This window comes from Ovis aries, chromosome 1, assembly GCF_016772045.2.
Source record: "Ovis aries strain OAR_USU_Benz2616 breed Rambouillet chromosome 1, ARS-UI_Ramb_v3.0, whole genome shotgun sequence".
Taxonomy (NCBI): Eukaryota; Metazoa; Chordata; class Mammalia; order Artiodactyla; family Bovidae; genus Ovis; species Ovis aries.
The window spans coordinates 102,955,320-102,978,714 of NC_056054.1; the positions used below are offsets into that span (position 1 = coordinate 102,955,320).

General features: G+C 42.5%; 1 protein-coding gene across 1 annotated transcript; it reads left to right on the forward strand.

Moving 5' to 3' along the window:
- Nucleotides 1-6,271: 6,271 nt before the first annotated feature.
- Nucleotides 6,272-6,943, forward strand: SPRR4 (small proline rich protein 4). Its single transcript, XM_015091798.4, has one exon. It carries the CDS (start codon nucleotides 6,273-6,275, stop codon nucleotides 6,510-6,512), a length of 240 nt encoding a protein of 79 aa, XP_014947284.3. The 5' UTR covers nucleotide 6,272; the 3' UTR covers nucleotides 6,513-6,943.
- Nucleotides 6,944-23,395: the final 16,452 nt, after the last annotated feature.

The window sequence follows — 23,395 nt, forward strand, 5'->3', positions numbered from 1 at the left end:
TAGAAAAAAAAGTTATGACCAACCTAGATAGCATATTCAAAAGCAGAGACATTACTTTGCCGACTAAGGTCCATCTAGTCAAGGCTGTGGTTTTTCCTATGGTCATGTATGGATGTGAGAGTTGGACTGTGAAGAAGGCTGAGCACTGAAGAATTGATGCTTTTGAACTGTGGTGTTGGAGAAAACTCTTGACAGTCCCTTGGGCTGCAAGGAGTTCCACCAGTCCATTGTAAAGGAGATCAGCCTTGAGATTTCTTTGGAGGGAATGATGCTAAAGCTGAAACTTCAGTACTTTGGCCACCTCATGCGAAGAGTTGACTCATTGGAAAAGACTCTGATGCTGGGAAAGTTTGAGGGCAGGAGGAGAAGGGGACAGCAGAGGATGAGATGGCTGGATGGCATCACTGACTCGATGGACATGAGTCTGAGTGAACCCTGGGATTTGGTGATGGACAGGGAGGCCTGGCGTGCTGCAATTCATGGGGTCGCAAAGAGTCGGACACGACTGAGTGACTGAACTGAACTAATAGAACAAGAAGTTCTTGAGCTACTTGAACAGGCAAATTTGACCTTGGAGTACAAAATGAAGCACGGCACTGCTAACAGAGTTTTGCCAAGACAACACACTGGTCATAGCAAACACCCTCTTCCAACAGCACAAGAGAAGACTCTACACATGAACATCACAAGTTGGTCAATACCAAAATCAGACTGATTATATTCTTTGCAGCTGAAGATGGAGAACTCTATACAATCAGCAAAAACAAGACAGGGAGCTGACTGTGGCTCAGATTATGAACTCCTTATTGCTAAATTCAGACTTAAATTGAAGGAGGGAAAACCACTAGACCATTCAGACATGACCTAAATCAAATCCCTTAACGATTATACAGTGGAAGTGACAAATAGATTCAGGGGATTAGATCTGATAGAGTGCCTGAAGAACTAGGGACGGAGGTTCATGACATTGTACAGGAGGCAGTGATCAAGACTGTCCCCAAGAAAAAGAAATGCAAAAGGCAAAAGAGTTGTCTGAGGAGGCCTTACAAATAGCTGAGAAAAGAAGACAAGCAAAAGGCAAAGGAGAAAAGGAAAGATATACCCATCTGAATGCAGAGTTCCAAAGAAGAGCAAGGTGAGATAAGAAAGCCTTCCTCAGTGATCAGTGCAAAGAAACAGAGGAAAACAATAGAATGGGAAAGACTAGAGATCTCTTCAAGAAAACCAGAGATACCAAGGGCCAATTTCATGCAAAGACAAGCACAATAAAGGATAGAAATGGTATGGACCTAACAGAAGCAGAAGATCTTAAGAAGACATGGCAAGAATACACAGAAGAACTGTACAAAAAAAGATCTTCATGACTACGATGGTGTGATCACTCACCTAGACCCAGACAGCATGGAATGTGAAGTCAAGTGGGCCTTAGGAAGCATCACTATGAACAAAGCTAGTGGAGGTGATGGAATGTCAGCTGAGCTATTTCAAATCCTAAAACAGGATGCTGTGAAAGTGCTGCACTCAATATGCCAGGAAATTTGAAAAATTCGGCAGTGACCACAGGACTGGAAAAGGTCAGTTTTCATTCCAATCCCCGAAACGGCAATGCCAAAGAAGGTTCAAACTACCGCACAATTGCTCTCATCTCATGCACTAGCAAAGTAATTCTCAAAATTCTCCATGCCAGGCTTCAACAGCATGTGAACTGTGAATTCCAGTCATAAGGCAGAGGAACCAGAGATCAAATTGCCGACATCCGTTGGATCATCAAAAAAAGCAAGAGAATTCCAGAAAAACATCTCCTTTTGCTTTATTGATTATGCCAAAGCCTTTGACTGTGTAGATCACAATGAACTGTGGAAGATTCTTAAAGAGATGGGAATACCAAACCACCTTACCTGCCTCCTGAGAAATCTGTATGCAGGTCAAGAAGAAACAGTCAAAACTGGACATGGAACAACAGACTGGTTCCAAATTGGGAAAGGAGTGCATTAAGGCTGTACATTGTCACCATGCTTATTTAACTTATATGTAGAGTACATCATGCAAAATGCCAGGCTGTATGAAGCACAAGCAAGAATCAAGATTGCCAGGAGAAATATCAATAACCTCAGATATGCAGATGACACCACCTTTATGGCAAAAAGTGAAGAGCAACTTAAGAGCCTCTTGACGAAAGTGAAAGAGGAGGGTGGAAAAGCTGACTTAAAACTCAACATTCAAAAAATGAAGATCATGGCATCTGGTCCCATCACTTCATGGCAAATAGATGGGAAAACAATGGAAACAGTAAGAGACTTTATTTTCTTGGGCTCCAAAATCACTGCAGATGGTGAGTGCAGCCATGAAATTAAAAGACACTTGCTCCATGGAAGAAAAGCTATGACCAACCTAGACAGTATATTAAAAAGCAGAGATATTACTTTGCTGACAAAGACCCATCTAGTCAAAGCTATGGTTTTTCCAGTAGTCAGGCATGGATGTGAGAGTTGGACTATGAGGAAAACTGAGCACCAAAGAATTGATGCTTTTGAACTGTGGTGTTGGAGAAGACTCTTGAGAGTCTTGGAAGGCAAGGAAATCAAACCAGTCAATCCTAAAGGAGATCAGTCCTGAATATTCGTTGGAAGGACTGATGCTGAAGCTGAAATTTCAATACTTTGGCTACATGATGTGAAGAATTGACTCATTGGAAAAGACCCTGATGCTGGGAAAGATTGGAAGGCCAGAGAGAAGGGGACAACAGAGGATGAGATGGTTGAATGGCATCACTGATTGATGGACATGAATTTGAGCAAGCTCCGGGAGTTGGTGTGGGCAGGGAAATTTGGCATGTTGCAGTCCATAGGGCTGCAAAGTGTCAGACACTACTGAGTGACTGAAGTGAACTGAACTGAACTCATAGAGTGGGGGCAGGAAAGAGAGGGGTGTAGGTGGAGAAGGTGTTCATCCTGAAGATGGAAGGCAGGACCTGGAATCTGGAACTCAGGGTACTACATTCTTAAAGTTAGGCAAGAGAAGAGGTGGAGGCTGCTTGCATGGGAAATATGGAAAGGATTACCTATTAAGTGAGGCTGACCCCTCAAAATGACCAATGTTTGGTTTATAGATGACAGGAAGCTCAGAAAAATTATTAGTCATGGCCTCCACCCAGTGACAGTCACTTGCCTATGGCAGGGATACCAGCCTCTGTGATGTAGTGGAAATGAGCCTCGGGCGAGGGCCTCCACCCAGCTCCATGTCTGCTAGCTTTTTCTTGTTGAACAAGTCAGTGAACTTCTTTGGATCTACATTTTTAAACTATAAAATCAGATTTGCACAACTAACAGAATTGCCACGATGCTTAAATAGGGCAAGGGGTACACTTTGCCCTAATACTGACAGAAATTACTTCATCAATGGCCTCTAGTCAACAGGATCCTGAGGTTTGGGGCAGTGATCCAAAACTGGACCCATACCCTCCTAGGAAGGTTTTCCTATCCCAGGAGGCCAAGTAGGGGGGTGGGGGTGGGGACCAGGACACCTTTCTCCCATCTGAATTAGTTTTTGAGTAAAGTTGCCAGATTTAGCAAATGAAAATACAGTCTGCCCCGTTACATTTAAATTTCGGATGAACAACAAATTCTGTAGTATGTTTCCTGCAATATTTGGGGCATATTAATATTGAAAAATTCTGCTTATCTGAAATTCAAATGTAGCTAATGGCCCTATATTTTATCTGGAAACTCTACCCAGAAGCCAATTTTTTTCCCACTCTCTTTCACCACCACTAATACCCAGAGCAGCCTGACTCCTGGTGGGTAGGTGGGAGATAGCACCACATGTTCTACGTGTGATCCAAAGGAAGCCCCGTAGAACACCATGCAAGCAGTCCCTTCTGGACTGGGCAAACCTTAGGCACTGTGTCGGGTGTCCCTTTATAATGCTTAAGGGTCTGGATTCCTTGAATCCACTAGATCGGAGTTCAAATTCAATCTCTGCACTTTACTTCCTATGTGATCTTTGCCAGCCTTACTTTTCTCACATGCAAAATGGTAACAATGGCATCATCTTTATAAAGGGATTATAAAGGTAAAATAAAACAATGGGCATGAAGGGTGATCTCAGGGCTGGGCACCAGTGAACGCTCAAAAAATGGCAGCGATAGCAGAAAAGGTTATGCTCCTTTTTTTTTTTTTTTTCCGGCTGTACCTCATGGCATGAAGAACTTCCCCCACCAGGAATCAAACCCACCCCCCTTAGAGTGGAAACCCGGAGCCCTAACCACTGGACCGCCAGGAAAGCCCTACATTCCTATTTTTGTTGCAAGTGCCCCCAGCCCATATTCCTTCCCGCTTTGCCACTTCCTTCCCTCCTGTTCCTTATAACTCTCGGTCTACACGCAGAGCTTCACACGAGTCCTGTTTTTCAAAGACTTTGAGTCCTTGAGTTTGAGGAGACACCTTAGTGGATGAAGTCAGCTCAGGTAGCCAGGAGCCAGAATGCTGGAGTGTCTAGTGGGTGGTTTTCATTAAAACAGGCCAGTAAAGCAAGTCTCTGGAGGAAGTGCAGGCGGGAGAAGTGGGTTAGGAATTCTTTGGAAGATGGTAATGTAAGCCACACCAGGTCCCTGGGGCAGGCTGGGGGCCTTTAAAGGTTCCCAGGAGTAGCTGATGTGAACCTGTGCTCAGCTGAATCTCCTAGGGTCTGGCTCGCGCCTCTGGTAAGTAGTGAGGGATTTGTCCTCCTGGGATCTGCTGGGCCCTTTTCTACTCCTTGAACTGTCTTAAGCCGCTAGACCAAGCTTCTCTCCTGTTCTTGGGTAACCAGAGAAGTAACATAAGCCTTGTGACAATTAAGAAAATGTCACGCTAATTACTACTTAAGAAACTCAATCTCCCACACCAGTGCTAGGTCCAAGTAATTTCCTAGTTCTCAGTTTGATTCCCTAGTAAGAGGAATTTTGTCATTGAGGGGAGATATTTAGAGCTACAGCATTTCGTAGCCTCCTCCAAAGCTTTCTCCTGCCTTTTCAGTCCTACCAGCAAGCTCTCTCAAACTTTCCTTTTAGGTTTACAGAAGCTGGTCTATTAAATATCGTATTTTATACTCTGTAGCCACTGTGCCTTTCTATCATGATTGCCATCTGGAGACTATACTCCCTATATATTGTCGTGAGCTTAAAAGATGAGGGACATGCCTACAAAGAGAACCAGAGACACGTGTCAGAGTTGGGAAGGCCTCAGAGCCCTTCCAGATCAATAGACCCCAAATGGAGGCATTCAGGTCCAGAGAAGGCAGATTTCCCAGAGATGAGCCTGGCCAGCGAGTGGCAAGGTTGGATCTAGAGCTAATGCCTGTGCCTTTTTGACCATTGTTCTTTCCTCTGGACCAGGGTGCATGCATGTTTTCATGCTAAGTCACTTTAGTCATGTCCGACTCTTTGCAACCCTATGGACCATAGCCCGCCAGGCTCTTCTCTCTGTGGGATTCTCCAGGCAAGACTACTGGAGTGGGTTGCCATGCCCTCCTCCAGGGGATCTTCCCAGCCCAGGGATTGTACCCGCATCTCTTATGTCTCCTGCGTTGGCCAGCAGGTTCTTTGGACCAGGGTGTCTCTTGGTAAAACATCCTCCTATAGGCCTCCAGCGATCAATTTGACCTTCCATTCCCCAGTTCTCTGTGGAGGGCCAGAACCACCATCCCCCAAGTGCATTAAATGACTTACGTTTACATCCCATGGTTAGTCAGGGGTAGAGCCAGGATTAGAACTGAGCTCCCACAACAGGTGTACTCCAGCCCCATCACGCATACACCACAACATTCTGTCTTCCCTCTAAGACAGAATCTGCTCCCGATTGCTTCCTCATGCCTTTCCACCTTCACCCACACTCATTACCACTTCCAAAAGTAGATGGTTGGCATTGCCAACCCATCGGCCAAGATCTCATGCCTTGATCTAGTAAAATATCTGGACCATCTTTTCATCCTCAGCTCAGCACCCCACCTTATTTCCTGCTAAGACTAAGAAATACATCATATATTCAACTGGGTCAGGCATCCATGGGAAGATGGAGGAAGATTAGAAATCAGAGTATCAGAGACAAAGGGAAAAAGACAGATTGCAATGAGTGTGTGTGAATCAACTCAGTAATCAACTTGAAGCTATTAATTACTCATCCTTTGCTAGAGGAGAAAACACTCTTTAGGAGTCAGAGGGAGAAAAGATGGAGGGAGGTGCTCTCATAGTGTCCCTACCTGGGTTTCTTCCAGGCTCACCTGTTCCTGCAGCCATGTCTTCGCAGCAGCAGCAGCAGCAGCAGCAGCAGCAGCAGTGCCTGCCCCAGACGATCCAACAGCAGCAGGTGAAGCAGCCTTGTCAGTCGCCCCCTGTCCAATGTCAAGAGACGTGTGCACCTAAAACCAAGGATCCATGTGCTCCCCAGGCCAAAAAGCAATGTCCACCCAAGGGCACAGCCATCCCAGCCCAACAGAAGTGTCCCGCAACCCAGCAAGCCCCCAAGAGTAAATAGAAGTAAGGATGGACTGAGATATACCTGCCTGCCATCCAGGCTACCAGATGCAGCCTTCTCTTCCACCTGTTTCTCCTCTGATCTGCAGCTCCAGGATTTGCCCTCCTCTCCCACATCCTCCTACTCAGGGTCCAAGGAAGAATTGTCAGGATTTCTTCCCACAGAACCCCTTGTCTCACACATCCCCTTGCTCCCAGTATTCTGTTCCCCACTCTGACTCCCTCCTAGATGAACATGAGTGAGTTCCCAGCCTCTCTAGCTTCCAGTTTGGCCACAGCTATGGCCCCATCCATGTTATAAAGCAAGAAATGTATCTCGGCTCATGGGGACACCAGAGGCTGATGCCTAGCTTCTGTCTCATTCCCTTTCCCAACTACCCATCCCTGAGCTTCCCTCCTATTTCTTCCTCTAATAAATCTGCGCTTCATATCATTGCCTGTGTCCTGGCCCCAGTCTGTGATGCGGAGGCAATATTGGGGGAAGTGAGTATGTGAGTACACATGTTCTTATCAGTACATCCTTAGGGGACATGGGCATAGCTGCTCTCTAGTGACTAATGATGAGAGATGTCAGATGCTGACACATATCTGGTAAAGGACAGGAAAATTCCAGGGCTGGTTGACAGGAGTCTGGGAAACTCTTGCAAGCCAACTGAATCTAAGAAAGGACGAAGAGTGGAAAAGTTTGGAAACCCCCAGCCTACTAGATGAATGCGTTTTTTGCCTATTGGAAGTTATTCTGAAAAAGCAGAAAGAACATATATAAACAACATGAGCATTACCAACCACTTCTATGAATATGTGTGAATGAATTTTTCATGTATTTATTTACTGTCCATTCATTTATTCATTAACCCACACTCAATCATTCACTTGCTTATTTATTCACTCACTGAATATCTAGCAGATTCCAGCATGAAAATATTTTCCTCTCTGCCATGCTGCTTTTCCAGAGCTCTCCTGAGAGTCTATCCTGAGTTTCAGTCTATTTTCTCATGTAGGGAAACGCTTTCCCAGGGATAGCCAAGTACAGAGTTTGTGCAGTTTTACAATTGATTTTGTCAGTTAGTCCAATTTTATGCAGCCGTGAAAGAAGACTTGATTTTACAGCTGGATTCCTAACTCTGGTCTGAGACTGGCTTCCTACATTAGAAAGAAGTAGCAAAACTTCCCGATATAAAAAGAGATGAGAGACTTGGAAGGAGAGACCTTGTGTGGGTGGGAGATGCTAAACATAGTCAGATTTTCCTTCTTAGAGTTTCGCTCTTCCTTTGGGATTTGCTTACTGAATTCCAGTTGGGCAACAGCAGTCATAAATTGCTTCTTCATTTAACACACTGGCCTGAAAAGAAATAATATTATCTTTTCCTTTTCCCCTTCAAATGACCATCTATGGCTAATATTTCAAAATAGTCATTACTTAAAACTTAGTGGGTTACAGGCATTAACCAGGAAAGTCATAATGTTCTAAAAAACAGTTAAGATTCAGAGGTGAATGCTTCTAAGCCAAAGAATTATTTGACAGCCCTTCTGAGCCCTGGTCCTTGCATCTGTTATTAACTCTTCTGTTGAGCAGAAAGGCTGGTATATCTTAGCAGGTCCCTTCCCTCCACCAAAGCTCCAACCAGATTCTCAGTCACACAGACATGGCTTTTGATATCTACCCGGAAGGCCCCGGCAAGTCTTTTCACTCAGACTTTTGGGTTCCAGAGATGACAGACGTCCTTAGACTTCCATTAAGGGGAGTGACTGAAACAGTGAGTTCTGGTGTCGCCTGAATCCCCAGTCATTAGCTCAGTAAAGGGGAGAGACACCATGCCTTGGACACCAGTGGCCAAGGACAAAATCTTAGCCCTCTGTGAGTATGAAGGACTCATCTCCTCCATAAGGAAACATGTTATTTATTTAATGCCACCAAGCAAAGATTCACAAAGTAACAACGTCCTAAATATGAAAATCTCATTCATATATGTGGTAGAAGAAAGATAATTTGTTCATTCCCGGCTTCCCTTCACACCAGTTCAGTTCAGTCACTCAGTCATGTCTGACTCTTTGCAACCCCATGGACTGCAGCGTGCCAGGCTTCCCTGTCCATCCCCAACTCCCGGAGCTTGCTCAAACTCATGTCCATCGATCAGTGATGCCATCCAACCATCTCAACCTCTGTCATCCCTTCTCCTTCTGCCTTCAATCTTTCCCAGCACCAGGGTCTTTTCCAGTGAGCCAGTTCTTCACATCAGGTGGCCAAATGATTGGAGCTTCAACTTCAGCATCAGTCCTTCCAAAGAATATTCAGGACTGATTTCTTTTAGGATAGTCAGTCCTAAGGTTTGATCTCCTTGCTGTCCAAGGGACTCTCAAGAGTCTTCTCCAACACCACAGTTCAAAAGCATCAATTCTTTGATACTCAGCTTTCTTTATCGTCCAACTCTCACATCCATGCATGCCTACTGGAAAAACCATAGCTTTGACTAGATGGGCCTTTGTCAGCAAAGCAACGCCTCTGCTTTTTAATATATTGTCTAGGTTGGTCATAGCTTTTCTTCCAAGGAGCAAATGTCTTTTAATTTCATGGCTAAAGTAACCATCTGCAGTGATTTTGGAGCCCAAGAAAATCAAGTCTCTCACTGTTTCCATTGTTTCCCCACCTATTTGTCTTGAAGTGATGGGACCAGATGCCATGATCTTCGTTTTTTGAATGTTGAGTTTTAAGCTAGCTTTTCCACTCTCTTCTTTCACTTTCATCAAAAGGCTCTTTAGTTTCTTTTTGCTTTCTGCAATAAAGGTGGTGTGTATCTGAGGTTATTGATATTTCTCCTGGTAATCTTGATTCCAGCTTGTGCTTCATCCAGCCCAGCATTTTGCTTGATGTACTCTGCACAGAAGTTAAATAAGCAGGGTGACAATATACAGCCTTGATGTACTCCTTTCCCATTTTGAACCAGTCCTTTGTTCCATGTCAATTTCTAACTGTTGCTCCTTGACTGGCATACAGATTTTTCAGGAAGGCAGGTAAGGTGGCCTGGTATTCCCATATCTTGAAGAATTTTCCATAGTTTGTTGTGATCCACAGTCAAAGACTTTAACATAGTCAATGCAGCAGAAGTAGATGTTTTTCTCTTGCTTTTTTCTATGATCCCCTTCACATAAAGTAACATAATGTCAGAACACAAAGGGACATCATGCATCCTTTGGTTCAACATCAGGGACCAAAGAGAAAATGTAAAAGCTCTCCCATAATTCCTATATACTCTGAAATATAAAAATTACTGGACTACTCCAAAACCCCCCTACAAGACTCAGAATATACCACAATGCTGCAGAATGAGGCAATTACTTTTTCCCAAATGCATCATTCAGCTATGATGCCTCTGTTTTTTGGTTTACACTGCTCCTTCTGCCTAGAGTACCAGTTCTTCACTTTGCCCTGTAGGAGATCCTTTGGTTTTAAAGGTCTGGTCCAGATTTTTCCATGGAAACTCACTCGACATCCAGAAAGAACTGAAACCTCCCACAAGCTCTTATGACACTTAGATTTCTATTTTTAAGTAATATAATTACTTTAATTATTTTATGAATCATGCGTATAATTGTTTTTTGCATTATAGTTCACTTTTATGTGTTTCTTTCCCCTATTATATTATGAAACCTTGAAGTCTAGGATGTTACTATTCTTAATATTTCCCAATTGCACAATGACTGGCTTTTCCAAATAAAGCTAGAACTTCTGATTCTGAGTGAAATGGTGTTGCTTGTGGCCAACCAGCAGTCTAATAAGAGCTAAAAGAACTTTATAAATATCTGAAGTTGGCTGGGGTCCCAAAAACTCCAGAGAGAAGAGAACTTAAGAGGTGAGCTGTACTTTGTAACCCTGGTACCATTTGTGAATTCTGGGCATGAGTAGAAGAATGAAAAGCTGGACTTTCTACTATGGAAGACTCGTGGGGAGACAGAGAAACCAAAAGAGGTGGTAGATGCTTTGAGGGGCTTCAGGCTTCAGTTTTCCATATTGTGAAAGTTTAGTGAATGGGGGAATGCACAGATCAAGATACTAAAAACCTCAGCAGAAAGTTTCTGAAGAGTAGAGTTTTCATTGGTTTTATAAGACAGTGATTGGAGTGTATGAACTGGCAAGGAGAAGGGTTTTGGGGAATACAACAGATTGGAAGTTTAAAACTGTAAGGCCAGGACAAACCAATCTGTTATGATAGAAAATAGAATAGTGGTCATCCTTGGAGAGATTACTGCCTGGAGGGGACACAGTGGAGCTTTCCCGGCTTCCAGAAGTGTTCTCCCTCCTGTGGGTGATGGCTATGTGGTGCATATGCATAAGCAAAACTCACTGAGCTATACTGAAAATCTGTGCCCTTGTCATTTTGTTAGTTTTTAACTTCAATGAAAATAGAGACGAATATCTCATAATATATGTCTGTGTATCAAATCATATTGTACACCTTAAACTTATACAATATTATATATCATTTGTATCTCAATAAAGCTGGGGAGCAGGAAAGAAACAAAAGGCATCATTTGCCTTAAATAAATTTAAAATAAATAATAATTTATATAATAAATAATTCATTGAAAGATATATGAGACCTCTATACTAAAAACAGAAAACATTATTGAAACAAAAGAACTAAAAAATGAAGATACATACCATGTCATGTGCTGGAAGACTCTATTACCGCCTAACAGATTCATACAAACAATCATCTGACTCATTACAAAAAGTAAATAGCATTACAAAAATTAGAAGAGTATTTTTTAATAAATGGTGATATGTCAAGTGGATATTCATATGTCCATAATATTCAGATACATGTTAACCCCCACCTTACACATTCACAAAAGTAAACCTTGATAAACTGTAGATCTGACTTTGAAAATTAAAAGTATATGATTTTGGAAGAAAACATAGAAGAGCTTGGTATAAGCAAAAATTTACTAAACAGCACAAAAGTGTCATCTATTTAAAATTTAATTTTGTTACATTAAAACTACAAATTTCAGCAAAATATACACAAAGACACAGACTTGGAAAACTGGATACACACACATATATATACACACATATGTATATTCATGTGTATGCATGCATATGTGTATGGATGTTTGTATGCAGTATAGATATAAAATATAATTATGTTCACTTATATAATATAAGATACAAAATAGATAAACATTGTATTCAGAATATATAAAGGACTCCTGCTGCTGCTGCTGCTGCTGCTGCTGCTGCTGCCAAGTCGCTTCAGTCGTGTCCGACTCTGTGCGACCCCACAGACGGCAGCCCACCAGGCTCCCATATACCTGGGATTCTCCAGGCAAGAACACTGGAGTGGGTTGCCATTTCCTTCTCCAATGTACGAAAGTGAAAATGAAAGTGAAGTCACTCAGTCGTATCCGACTCTTTGCTATCTCATGGACTGCAGCCTACCAGGATCCTCCGTCCATGGGATTTTCGAGGCAAGAGTACTGGAGTGGGGTGACATTGCCTTCTCCAAAAGGACTTCTAGATCAATAAAACCTACTATTTTTTAGGTAACCCACTAGAAAATTGGGCAAAGATTTGAACAGGTCATGAAAGAGAGTGAGCAATAATTGTATAAAAAGATGCTGAACACTATTCCTGATATCTTCAGAGATATGCAAACTATAATGAAAGCATGGTTCAGTTCAGTTCAGTTCAGTTGCTCAGTCGTGTCCAACTCTTTGTGACCCCATGATATGCAGCACGCCAGGCCTCCCTGTCCATCACCAACTCCCGGAGTTCACTCAAACTCATGTCCATCGAGTCGGTGATGCCATCCAGCCATCTCATCCTCGGTCGTCCCCTTCTCTTCCTGCCCCCAGTCCCTCCCAGCATCAGTCTTTCCCAATGAGTCAACTCTTCACATGAGGTGGCCAAAATACTGGAGTTTCAGCTTTAGCATCATTCCTTCCAAAGAACACCCAGGGCTAATCTCCTTTAGAATGGATTGGTTGGATCTCCTTGCAGTCCAAGGGACTCTCAAGAGTCTTCTCCAACATCACAGTTCAAAAGCATCAATTCTTCTGCACTCAGCTTTCTTCACAGTCCAACTCTCACATCCATACATGACCACAGGAAAAACCATAGCCTTGCTAGATGGACCTTAGTCGGCAAAGTAATGTCTCTGCTTTTGAATATGCTATCTAGGTTTCTCCTAACTTTCCTTCCAAGGAGTAAGCATCTTTTAATTTCATGGCTGCAATCACCATCTGCAGTGATTTTGGAGCCCCCCAAATTAAGTCTGACACTGTTTCCACTGATTCCCCATCTATTTCCCATGAAGTGATGGGATCAGATGCCATGATCTTCATTTTCTGAATGTTGAGCTTTAAGCCAACTTTTTCACTCTCCACTTTCACTTTCATCAAGAGGCTTTTAGATCCTCTTCACTTTCTGCCATAAGGGTGGTGTCATCTGCATATCTGAGGTTATTGATATTTCTCCTAGCAATCTTGATTCCAGCTTGTGTTTCTTCCAGTCCAGCGTTTCTCATGATGTACTCTGCATAGAAGTTAAATAAGCAGGGTGACAATATACAGCCTTGACATACTCCTTTTCCTATTTGGAACAAGTCTGTTTTTCCATGTCCAGTTCTAACTGTTGCTTCTTGACCTGCAGATAGGTTTCTCAAGAGGCAGGTCAGGTGGCCTGGTTTCCCATATCACAAAGAATTTTTCCAATTTATTGTGATCCACACAGTCAAAGGCTTTGGCATAGTCAATAAAGCAGAAACAGATGTTTTTCTGGTACTCTCTTGCTTTTTCGATGATCCAGCGGATGTTGGCAATTTGATCTCTGGTTCCTCTGCCTTTTCTAAAACCAGCTGGTACATCTGGAAGTTCACGGTTCATGTACTGCTAAAGCCTGGCTTGGAGAATTTTGAGCATTACTTTACTAGTGTGTTTGATGAGTGAAATTGTGCAATCGTTTGAGCATTCTTTGGCATTGCCTGTCTTGAGGATTGGAACGAAAACTGACTTTTTCCAGTCCTGTGGCTACTGCTGAGTTTTCCAAATTTGCTGGCATATTGAGTTCAGCACTTTTACAGCATCATCTTTCAGGATTTGAAACAGCTCAACTGGAATTCTATCACCTCCACTAGCTTTGTTCGTAGTGATACTTTCTAAGGCCCACTTGACTTCACATTCCAGAATGTCTGGCTCTAGGTAAGTGTGAGTGATCACACCATTGTGATTATCCGGATCATGAAGATGTTTTTTGTACAGTTCTTCTGTGTATTCTTGCCACCTCTTCTTAATATCTTCTGCTTCTGTTAGGTCCAGACCATTTCTGTCCTTTATTGAGCCCATCTTTGCATGAAATGTTCCTTTGGTATCTCTAATTTTCTTGAAGAGATTTCTAGTCTTTCCCATTCTGTTGTTTTCCTCTATTTCTTTGCATTGATCGCTGAGGAAGGCTTTCTTATCTCTTCTTGCTATTCTTTGGAACTCTGCATTCAGATGCTTATATCTTTCCTTTTCTCCTTTGCTTTTCACTTCTCTTCATTCCACAGCTATTTGTAAGGCCTCCCCAGACAGCCATTTTGCTTTTTTTGCATTTCTTTTCACAATTCAACATATTAGCTAAAATTAAAAACACAGGCAATACTAGATTCTCATAAGAAATGAATAAATCGGAACTCCCATACACTGTTGATGGGAGCCTGCATGGGACAGCCACTTTGTTTTTTTTTTTTATTTTATTTTATTTTATTTTTAAATTTTTTTTTATTTTTAAGTTTTTTATTTTTTAAATTTTAAAATCTTTAATTCTTACATGCATTCCCAAACATGAACCCCCCTCCCACCTCCCTCCCCATAACATCTTTCTGGGTCATCCCCATGCACCAGCCCCAAGCATGCTGCATCCTGCGTCAGACATAGATTGGCGATTCAATTCACATGATAGTATACATGTTAGAATGTCATTCTCCCAAATCATCCCACCCTCTCCCTCTCCCTCTGAGTCCAAAAGTCCGTTATACACATCTGTGTCTCTTTCCCTGTCTTGCATACAGGGTCGTCATTGCCATCTTCCTAAATTCCATATATATGTGTTAGTATACTGTATTGGTGTTTTTCTTTCTGGCTTACTTCACTCTGTATAATCGGCTCCAGTTTCATCCATCTCATCAGAACTGATTCAAATGAATTCTTTTAACGGCTGAGTAATACTCCATTGTGTATATGTACCACAGCTTTCTTATCCATTCATCTGCTGATGGACATCTAGGTTGTTTCCATGTCCTGGCTATTATAAACAGTGCTGCAATGAACATTGGGGTACATGTGTCTCTTTCAATTCTGGTTTCCTCGATGTGTATGCCCAGAAGTGGGATTGCTGGGTCATAAGGTAGTTCTATTTGCAATTTTTAAGGAATCTCCACACTGTTCTCCATAGTGGCTGTACTAGTTTGCATTCCCACCAACAGTGTAGGAGGGTTCCTTTCTCCACACCCTCGCCAGCATTTATTGCTTGCAGATTTTTGGATCGCAGCCATTCTGACTGGTGTGAAGTGGTACCTCATTGTGGTTTTGATTTGCATTTCTCTAATAATGAGTGATGTTGAGCATCTTTTCATGTGTTTGTTAGCCATCCGTATGTCTTCTTTGGAGAAATGTCTATTTAGTTCTTTGGCCCATTTTTTGATTGGGTCGTTTATTTTTCTGGAGTTGAGCTGCAGAAGTTGCTTGTATATTTTTGAGATTAGTTGTTTGTCAGTTGCTTCATTTGCTATTATTTTCTCCCATTCAGAAGGCTGTCTTTTCACCTTGCTTATATTTTCCTTTGTTGTGCAGAAGCTTTTAATTTTAATTAGATCCCATTTGTTTATTTTTGCTTTTATTTCCAGCATTCTGGGAGGTGGATCATAGAGGATCCTGCTGTGATTTATGTCTGAGAGTGTTTTGCCTATGTTCTCCTCTAGGAGTTTTATAGTTTCTGATCTTACATTTAGATCTTTAATCCATTTTGAGTTTATTTTTGTGTGCGGTGTTAGAAAGTGGGACAGCCACTTTGAAAAACTATTGCACAGTACTTTCTAACATTGAGCATACACATCTCATCCCAGCAAGTTCATCCTTTAGAGTATACACAACAGAAATGTATGCATATGACACTAAAGCACATGTATGAAGATGCTCATAGCAGCAGAATTTGTAATAAGCCAAAGCCAAAAATATTCTAAATACCCATTTAATCATACAATGAGATGCTACAGAACAATGACATGAGACACATTATCCTACATAGCATGGGCAAATCCCATAAATACAGCCTTGAGGGAAAGAATGCAGACATTAAAAACACATATTGAATGATTCTATTTACAGAGTCAGAATGACTAGACGGTGAGAGGAAGGCTGTAGCAGGGGAAACTGGTCAAATGCTACATCTTTATCTGGGTCCTAGGTAAACGGATGCAGCCGCTTTGTGAAATTTCATTGAACTGCATGCAGTTTCCTGTATGGGTCTTCCCTCGTGGCTCAGTGGTAAAGAATCTGCCTGCAATGCAGAAGATGCAGGTTTGATCCCTGGGTCAGGAAGATCTCCTGGAAGAGGAAATGGGAACCCACTCCAGTACTCTTGCCTGGAGAATCCCATGGACAAAGGAGCCTAGCAGGCGACAGTCCATGGAGTCACAAAATGCTTTACACGACTGAAGCGACTTGGCATACACAGAGTTTCCAATATAATATCCTGCTTCCAATTTTTTTAATATAAATTTATTTAATTGAAAGTTAATTACTTCACAATATTGTATTGGTTTTGCCATACATCAACATGAATTCACCACAGGTACACACGTGTTCCCCATCCTGAACCCCCCTCCCTCCCCATACCATCCCTAAAGGTTATATTTCCAATCTTAATTTACTTGAAAAATAATCCTTTTTTCCCCTCAATGTTCCTGTGTGTACTTCGCTACTTTCCTCTCTGATCATGTCTTCAAAGCCCGTTCAAAATAAATCAATAAGATTAAAACAATATTTCTGTTTTTCTGCAGAAAGGAAAGTGTACTTAGAACTCTAAATACTACAGAAATGGAGGGAAGGCTCATTGCCATTGTCTCTTGCTATCCTTCTTCCTCCACTTGCTGGGAAAATTCTCTCCACCCCAGAGCAAAACAATGCCCTACCCGATCCACTTGCCCAACTGGGTGAACACAAACCTGGTCGGCTCCTATTCTCTGCCACTGCCTCTTCTGGCCAAGAGCCCCTTAGAGGCCAAGCACCCAGGCATGGGTATCTGCATTGGAGATGTTCTGACAATTCCTTTGGAGAAAAGGACATGGGTTCTGTAGTCAGACTGAACAGCACTGAATCTCAGGATCTCTTGTTTCTTAGCTGTCCAACTGCATCCAGTCACTTAGATTCTGAGACTTAGTTTTCTCATATGTGAAAAACTGTAATGGTTTAATAACACTTATTTGCAGAATTTTTGTGGTGATAATATCTATAAATTGACTGGATATTGTATATGTTCAATAAATGGTTGGTCTTAACAACCATCTTTTACAACTGGGGAAGGTAGCTCCAAAACATTAGTATAAGGATACCCTTCTGCCTAGAGAGTGGCCATATGGAAGTCTCTTTTCTGGCTCAGGAATCTATGCTAATTATAAATTGTCTCTTTCCCAGTGTGGAGAGCACTCAGGTCCAGGAAAGAAGGGACAGGGGTCCTCATTTTGGCTCTGCTACTAAATAGACCTGTGATTTTCAGTAAGTCCCTTAACCTGGGTCCTTTGTCCATAAAATGAGAAGTTGAATTGGATGTTTTCTTTCTGCCCAACAATTAGGCGGATCCATGCATTGGGGTAGGGCTTCCTCAACGGCTCAGCAAGTAAAGAATCTGCCTGCTGCAACGCAGGAGACACAGGAGACGTGAGTTCAATCCCTGAGTCGGGAAGATTCCCTGGAGAAGGAAATGGCATATTCTTGCCTGGAAAACCCCATGGACAATTGGAGTGAGGGGTGCTTTGTACTTTTGTAAGTGCTATTCCCTACCCCACCCTCTCTATTCCCTTAAGAGTGGATCGGCTGATCTAATATGTAGAGTCCACATGTTCTGGGCATGGGCAAAGCCCAGAAAATGAGAATAAACAAATGAAAAGGAGGTCAGGGGACTTCCCTGGCAGTCCAGTGGTTAGGACTTCACCTTCCAATGCAGGAGGTGCAGGTTCAAATCCTGGTCAGGAAGCTAAGATCCCACATGTCTCATGGCCAAACAAAACAAAACGAAACAAAACAAAACAAAACAAAACCCAAAAAACATAAAACAGAAGCAATATTGTAACAAATTCAATAAAGACTTTTTTTAAAAGAAAGAATGTCAGATTTATGAACAATTTCAGATGAAAGTAAACCAAAAAATATTTTTTGAAAGCTACAACTGTGCATTTTAGGTTTTGAAAAATAAAGATTTATTTTGAATTGGCGGAGGAAGGATGGAGGTGAAAAGCTATAATTTTCAGGACTTTGGGACTCCAAAGTTCATAATTTGGCCCTTCCAGAAGCTTCCTGGAGGTGGGAGGTATAGACCTCTAATCCACTGAAGGAAATAAGAATAGGTCACTCCAGATACACCTCTTTGACATAAAAAAATTATTTCAAGCTGAAGGCAATTAAGAAACAGCAAACACAGAAAAATCCAACCCCCTGCCCCACCCCTTTTTGGCCTAAAAGCAGAGTATAAATTCTAGTACTGGAGATAGAATCTCATCAGACCAGAGATGGCAGGAGAGGAATCTGAAAACCAAACTTCCCCCATTAGTTCCCACCCATTTATTTACCTTCCCACAGTCTGCTGCCCTTGGAAGCCTAAAGTTGCTTTCCTTTGTCCTGTCATTTCTCTATAGATGTGTTGGTCTTTGTTGAAGATGCTCTACAAGCCACAGTCTTGGGCCACAGCTTTGAGTTACTTTTTGTTTTAGCGTGAAGTGCGCTGTGCATGTTAATAAACTGATTTTCTCTTGGTGATCTTTTTTTTTTTTTTTTAAAGGAGTCCTAGCTAAAAACCTAAAATGGGTAGAGGTAAAGTCTTGCTTCCCTTACACCACCAAAAATTCTCAGTATCACGAGCACGATGGTATACAGGCAGGTGACACAGAACCATCTCTTGTCTCCAGGCCACTGAGTCCAAAACCAGCCCAGGCAAACCAGCCTCAGCCTGTCTTTTGATGATTCCCTGGAGGGAAGGTGGGGGTTCAAGGGTATGTGGAAGTACCTAGCCTTCTTTGAATGGGATTTAATTGCTTTCCAAGCTTCCCAATATCCTTAGGCCAAACACTCACATCCGCGGGCATCTAGTTGCATCAACATCAACATCAACAAATGCCCCAGTAAATTAGCACCACCCTGTACCTCCTTCCACCTGAAGGAGTTATGGACTGGGGATCCTTGTCTGCATTAAAGTCCTAAGAGTTGAGATATTCTGTTGGAGCAATGATTTTCAAACCTGCTTGCCTCTGAGGACTTTTTTTTTAATTGACTGATTAAATAAATCTCAAGTGGAGTCCATAGGGATATTTTTAAAGACACCAGATAATGTCCATTTCAATCAAGGAAGAAAAATCATTGGGTTTAGAATCTAGTGTTTCCCAACTTATCTGATCACAGAAAGCACCCTATGAGCACTTTAGAAATACAGATCCCCAGGCGTCCTCTGGCTACCTGTATTACATGAAGATGAATAGGTTGTTGCTGTATGTTAACAAGCACCCCAAGTGACTCTTATGCTTAGGTCAGTTAGGGGAACATTCTTCACTGATGGGTACTGAGTCCCAGAAGCTCACAGAAGGCTGCCCCTTTCTCTACCAGACTTCATATAGGCTGGGGCTCCATGCTTGACATGTGGTTGTCATTCAGCAACTATGTGTTAAATAAATGGCTGACTACTCCACCAATCAAGACAATTATGGAATGTTCTGAGTCACTGGAGATGAGTTTCTAACCACAGATGTACTTCAGGCTCTCAGGAGAAGCAATGTACTTGATATCTAGAATCTATCTGCTGTGCTACACTCACTACAATAGTCACTTTACATATATAATCTCACTGAATAGTAGCTCTGGAAGCAAATCTTATTGTTCCTAACCCAAGGATTTAAGATAAATTGAGGTTGATTAAGGTCTCAAAGTCACAATGCTAAATTTGCTTCTTGGCCCTTCCACCTATTTACCACGTAAACTTGGGCAAGGGACATTCTCTGTGCTTCAGCTTCCACATCTGTAGAATGGTTTTCATGACCTACTCCTAGCACTGACATTGTGGGGATTAGTGTCAAGTGCCTAGAACAAAGTCTAACACTGTGTAGATGCCATGTCTTCTCCAAGGGATCTTTCCAACTCAGGAACTGAACCCAGGGTCTCCTGGGTCTCCGGCATTGGCAAGCAGATTTTCACCACTGAGCCACCAGGGAAGCCCTAATCAAGTAGGAGCTATTATTATTAAGAAACTTTTCCAATCTCTCTCTCTCTCTCTAACACACACACACACACACACACACACACACACACACACACACACACACACACAGCTAGTAAGGAGCAGAGCTAGACCTTGAACACAAGACTTTATGTTTTCAAATCTGTGATCTGTATTTTTTAATTTATTGTTGTTTTTTTTTTAAAAAAAAATTTATTTATTTGGTTTTGCCAGGTCTTAGTCGTGGTGCATGAGATCTTTAGTTGCAGCATTGGGATCTAGTTCCCTGACCAGGAATTGAAATTGGGCCCAAGCATTGGGAGAGGAGAGTCTTAGCCACTGGACCACCATGGAAGACCCCTCAAATCTGTAACATCTAGAAGCCATTCTGCACTCTGGAGGTATTTTCTGTAGAGGTGGATCAGTGATGAAGCAGGCACAGCTGAACAAACAATAAGGAACCAACAACTACAAACAGCAGTCACCTCCAACAGGGTTTTGGACTCTCTGTCCAAAGATGCTTAGTCATGTGGTTATCAGTCTGCCCCTCCAACAGCCCAAGGGGCAATGAGTGATCAGTGGGGGAGCGTTTATCTATGATATAAATCTGAACCATCCCTGATTCCATTTCAAAACTCAGTAGCCTCTCTTTCTCTCTGTGTATGTCTTTGACCATCTATACCCTATCCTACTGCTGTTTCAAGATAGAGAAACTCTGTCTAGAAAAGGCAACAGATAGGCAAATGCTTGTTCAGCTGTGTGAGAATGTCAGGACCCAGCCAGGATTCCCCCTCCTCCTTCCGCTCCCTCTTCTTCTCCTTGTCCTAATCCTTGTCCTATCCTCCCTCTCCTCCTTCTCAGAGTAGCTCTCCAGCGTATAGAATATCCCACAAGTATTGAGAAGCAATATGGCAAAGTTGTTAAGGGACTGTGTCCTGGCACATCCTACTTTTACGACCTCTTGGGAGAGTTGCTTTACATTTTTCTGCCCCCATTTCCTTACCAAGGGCATGTCCACATCATTGCGTGATTACCAACTTTAGCCACCCCCTGCACTCCAACTTGAATCAAGTATGGACTGTGTGGTCATTGCCACTATCCAATACCTTGTATATAACCTGAGAAACACGTACATCTGAAAGTGTCATAGAAGAAATGAGAGGAGATGAAGCATCCATAAAGCCCGAGCATGTGGTCCCACTCTCGAAGGGCACCCTGTCCTTGGGTCCCTTCTCTCTCTTTTACATACACACACACACACACACACACACACACACACACACACACACACACTGAGAAGAAAAGGAAAAACACACGGACAAGAGAAGGAAGATTCATGAGATTTGAAGTGAAAGGAAACCAACAAATTAGCAAGAATGACTATGTACAACATCCATTCATCCTAATAGTGTTTGAAGCATCATTTCGTTTAATCTTTACAGTAATCTTGTGAAATACAATTAAAGCTCCTATTATAAAAAAAAATAGGGTGTTGAAATGCAGAAAGGTTCAGTAATTTGCTCAAGGTCATCTGACCAACAGGAGCATAACAACTGGGCCAGACACTAAGCCTTGGCCCTTTCTTTCTTCCTACCTCAAGTAAAAAAAGCCAGATTTAAATTTTTATCCATCCTTTCAGGGCAAAGAAAAAGGGAGGGGAAAGAACTCTGTTCTTAGGAAGACAGGTTTCTATCTGATTTTTCCACTAAAGAAGCCACGAAGCTTTATTCATAATAGCCAAGACATGAAAGCAACCTAGATGTTCAGCCACAGAGGAGTGAATATAGCATATGTGGTATATATAGCTATATAGATAGATAGATAGATAGATAAAGATATATACAATGTATATAGATAGATATAGGCAATGGAACATCACTCAGTCATAAAAAAGAACAAAATGATGCCATTTGCAGCAACATGGATGGACCTAGAGGTTGTCAGGAAGGAAGCAAATAAGAAAAAAAAAAGACAAATATCACATGATATCATTTATATGAGAAATCTTTTAAAAATGTTACAGATGAACTTATCTATAAAAACATAAACAGAGTCACAGATACAGAAAACAAACTCTTGTTACCAGGGGGGAAAGGAGATGGGGAGGGGTAAACTGGGAGACTGAGACTGACGTATACACACGACTGTATATAAAATAGATACCTAATAATGATCTACTGAATAGCACAGAGAGCTCTACTCAGAAGTCGGCAACGATCTACATGGGAAAAGAATCTGGAAAAAAAAAAGTGGATATATGTATTACTGACTCACTTTGCCGCATAACTCAAACTAACACTCCTGGCGGGCTACAGCCCGTGGGGTCACAATGAGTGGGACAGAACGGAGTGACTAACACACTGAAACTAGCACACCATTGTAAATCAGCCATATCCCGATAAAGAAAGACGCTTCTTGCCTGGACCGTGTCCCTTCCATACTCCGCCTCTCTCTTGCTCCCTGGGGACTGGGCTGGGTAGAGGCTCTTCAGCACTAGGACTTCCACGCTCTTTCCAGCTCACCATTCATGCCAGCAACCACTGCTTCTCTTGCCTCCTGTGCCGAAGCATCCAGGAGGCTTCTAAACACCTAGGTCTGGTGTTTCCTCTCCTCCTCTTCTTTTATAGATGGGGGCACTGTGTGTTATAGAGACTTTGTTTTCCTTTAACCATCCGAGCCTGAAATGCACGGGGGACGGTCAACATTCTAGTCTCCTGAGCTCCTCACAGTGGTCAGGGTGACAGTAAAACTCACGTGTTTCTAGATGTTCCCATATTTTAAATACGGGTTCCTGTGCTAAAATGATGAGCTTTTGAATCTGGCAAGTCAGTCCCTGTGTGCTCTGGGCCCTGGGGAAGTAAAGGGGGGAGGGAGTGACTTCAGTCAGCAAAGGAAGAGTGTGATCACTGTGTTCACAAGTGTGGGGGTCCCCTTCCTTACTCTGTGCACGAGTGAGGAACTAGCTCCACACTCGGAGTGAACTAGTGGAGGAAAGATCCCCAGCTGGCCCAGAGGGGAGCTGGGTTCTGACGAGGGAGGAGCAGCAGCCTCCTGTGAAAGGTCAAGGAACCGACCCTTTCTGAGAGATGCGTTCACCATCAGAAACCACCCAGTCCCCCTTTTCTTTGTGTGGGAAGTGTTTGGGGCCAGGTTCACTGGCTAGCGCCACCCTGATAGTAAAAAGCAGACCTTCTTTGAAAGGGAGAACTGACTTAATGCCAACCACTGGTGAGCTTCAGATGAACAAATGGGGAAAATGATGTCAGGGGTCAAGGGAAAGTTACAGAGTCGGGATCCAGAGCAGTGTGGGGTGGAGTGCAGGAAGCACATGTCAAGACAGGCAGGAGAACCCAGCCAAGGCGGGGTACTGGGTGACAGGGAAATTCTTTGACATCCAGAGCCAAGACCCAGAGCTGGGTTCAGAT

Coding starts and splice junctions, on each gene's coding strand:
- SPRR4 (XM_015091798.4), top strand. CDS start 6,273: ATGTCTTCGCAGCAGCAGCAGCAGCAGCAGCAGCAGCAGCAGTGCCTG.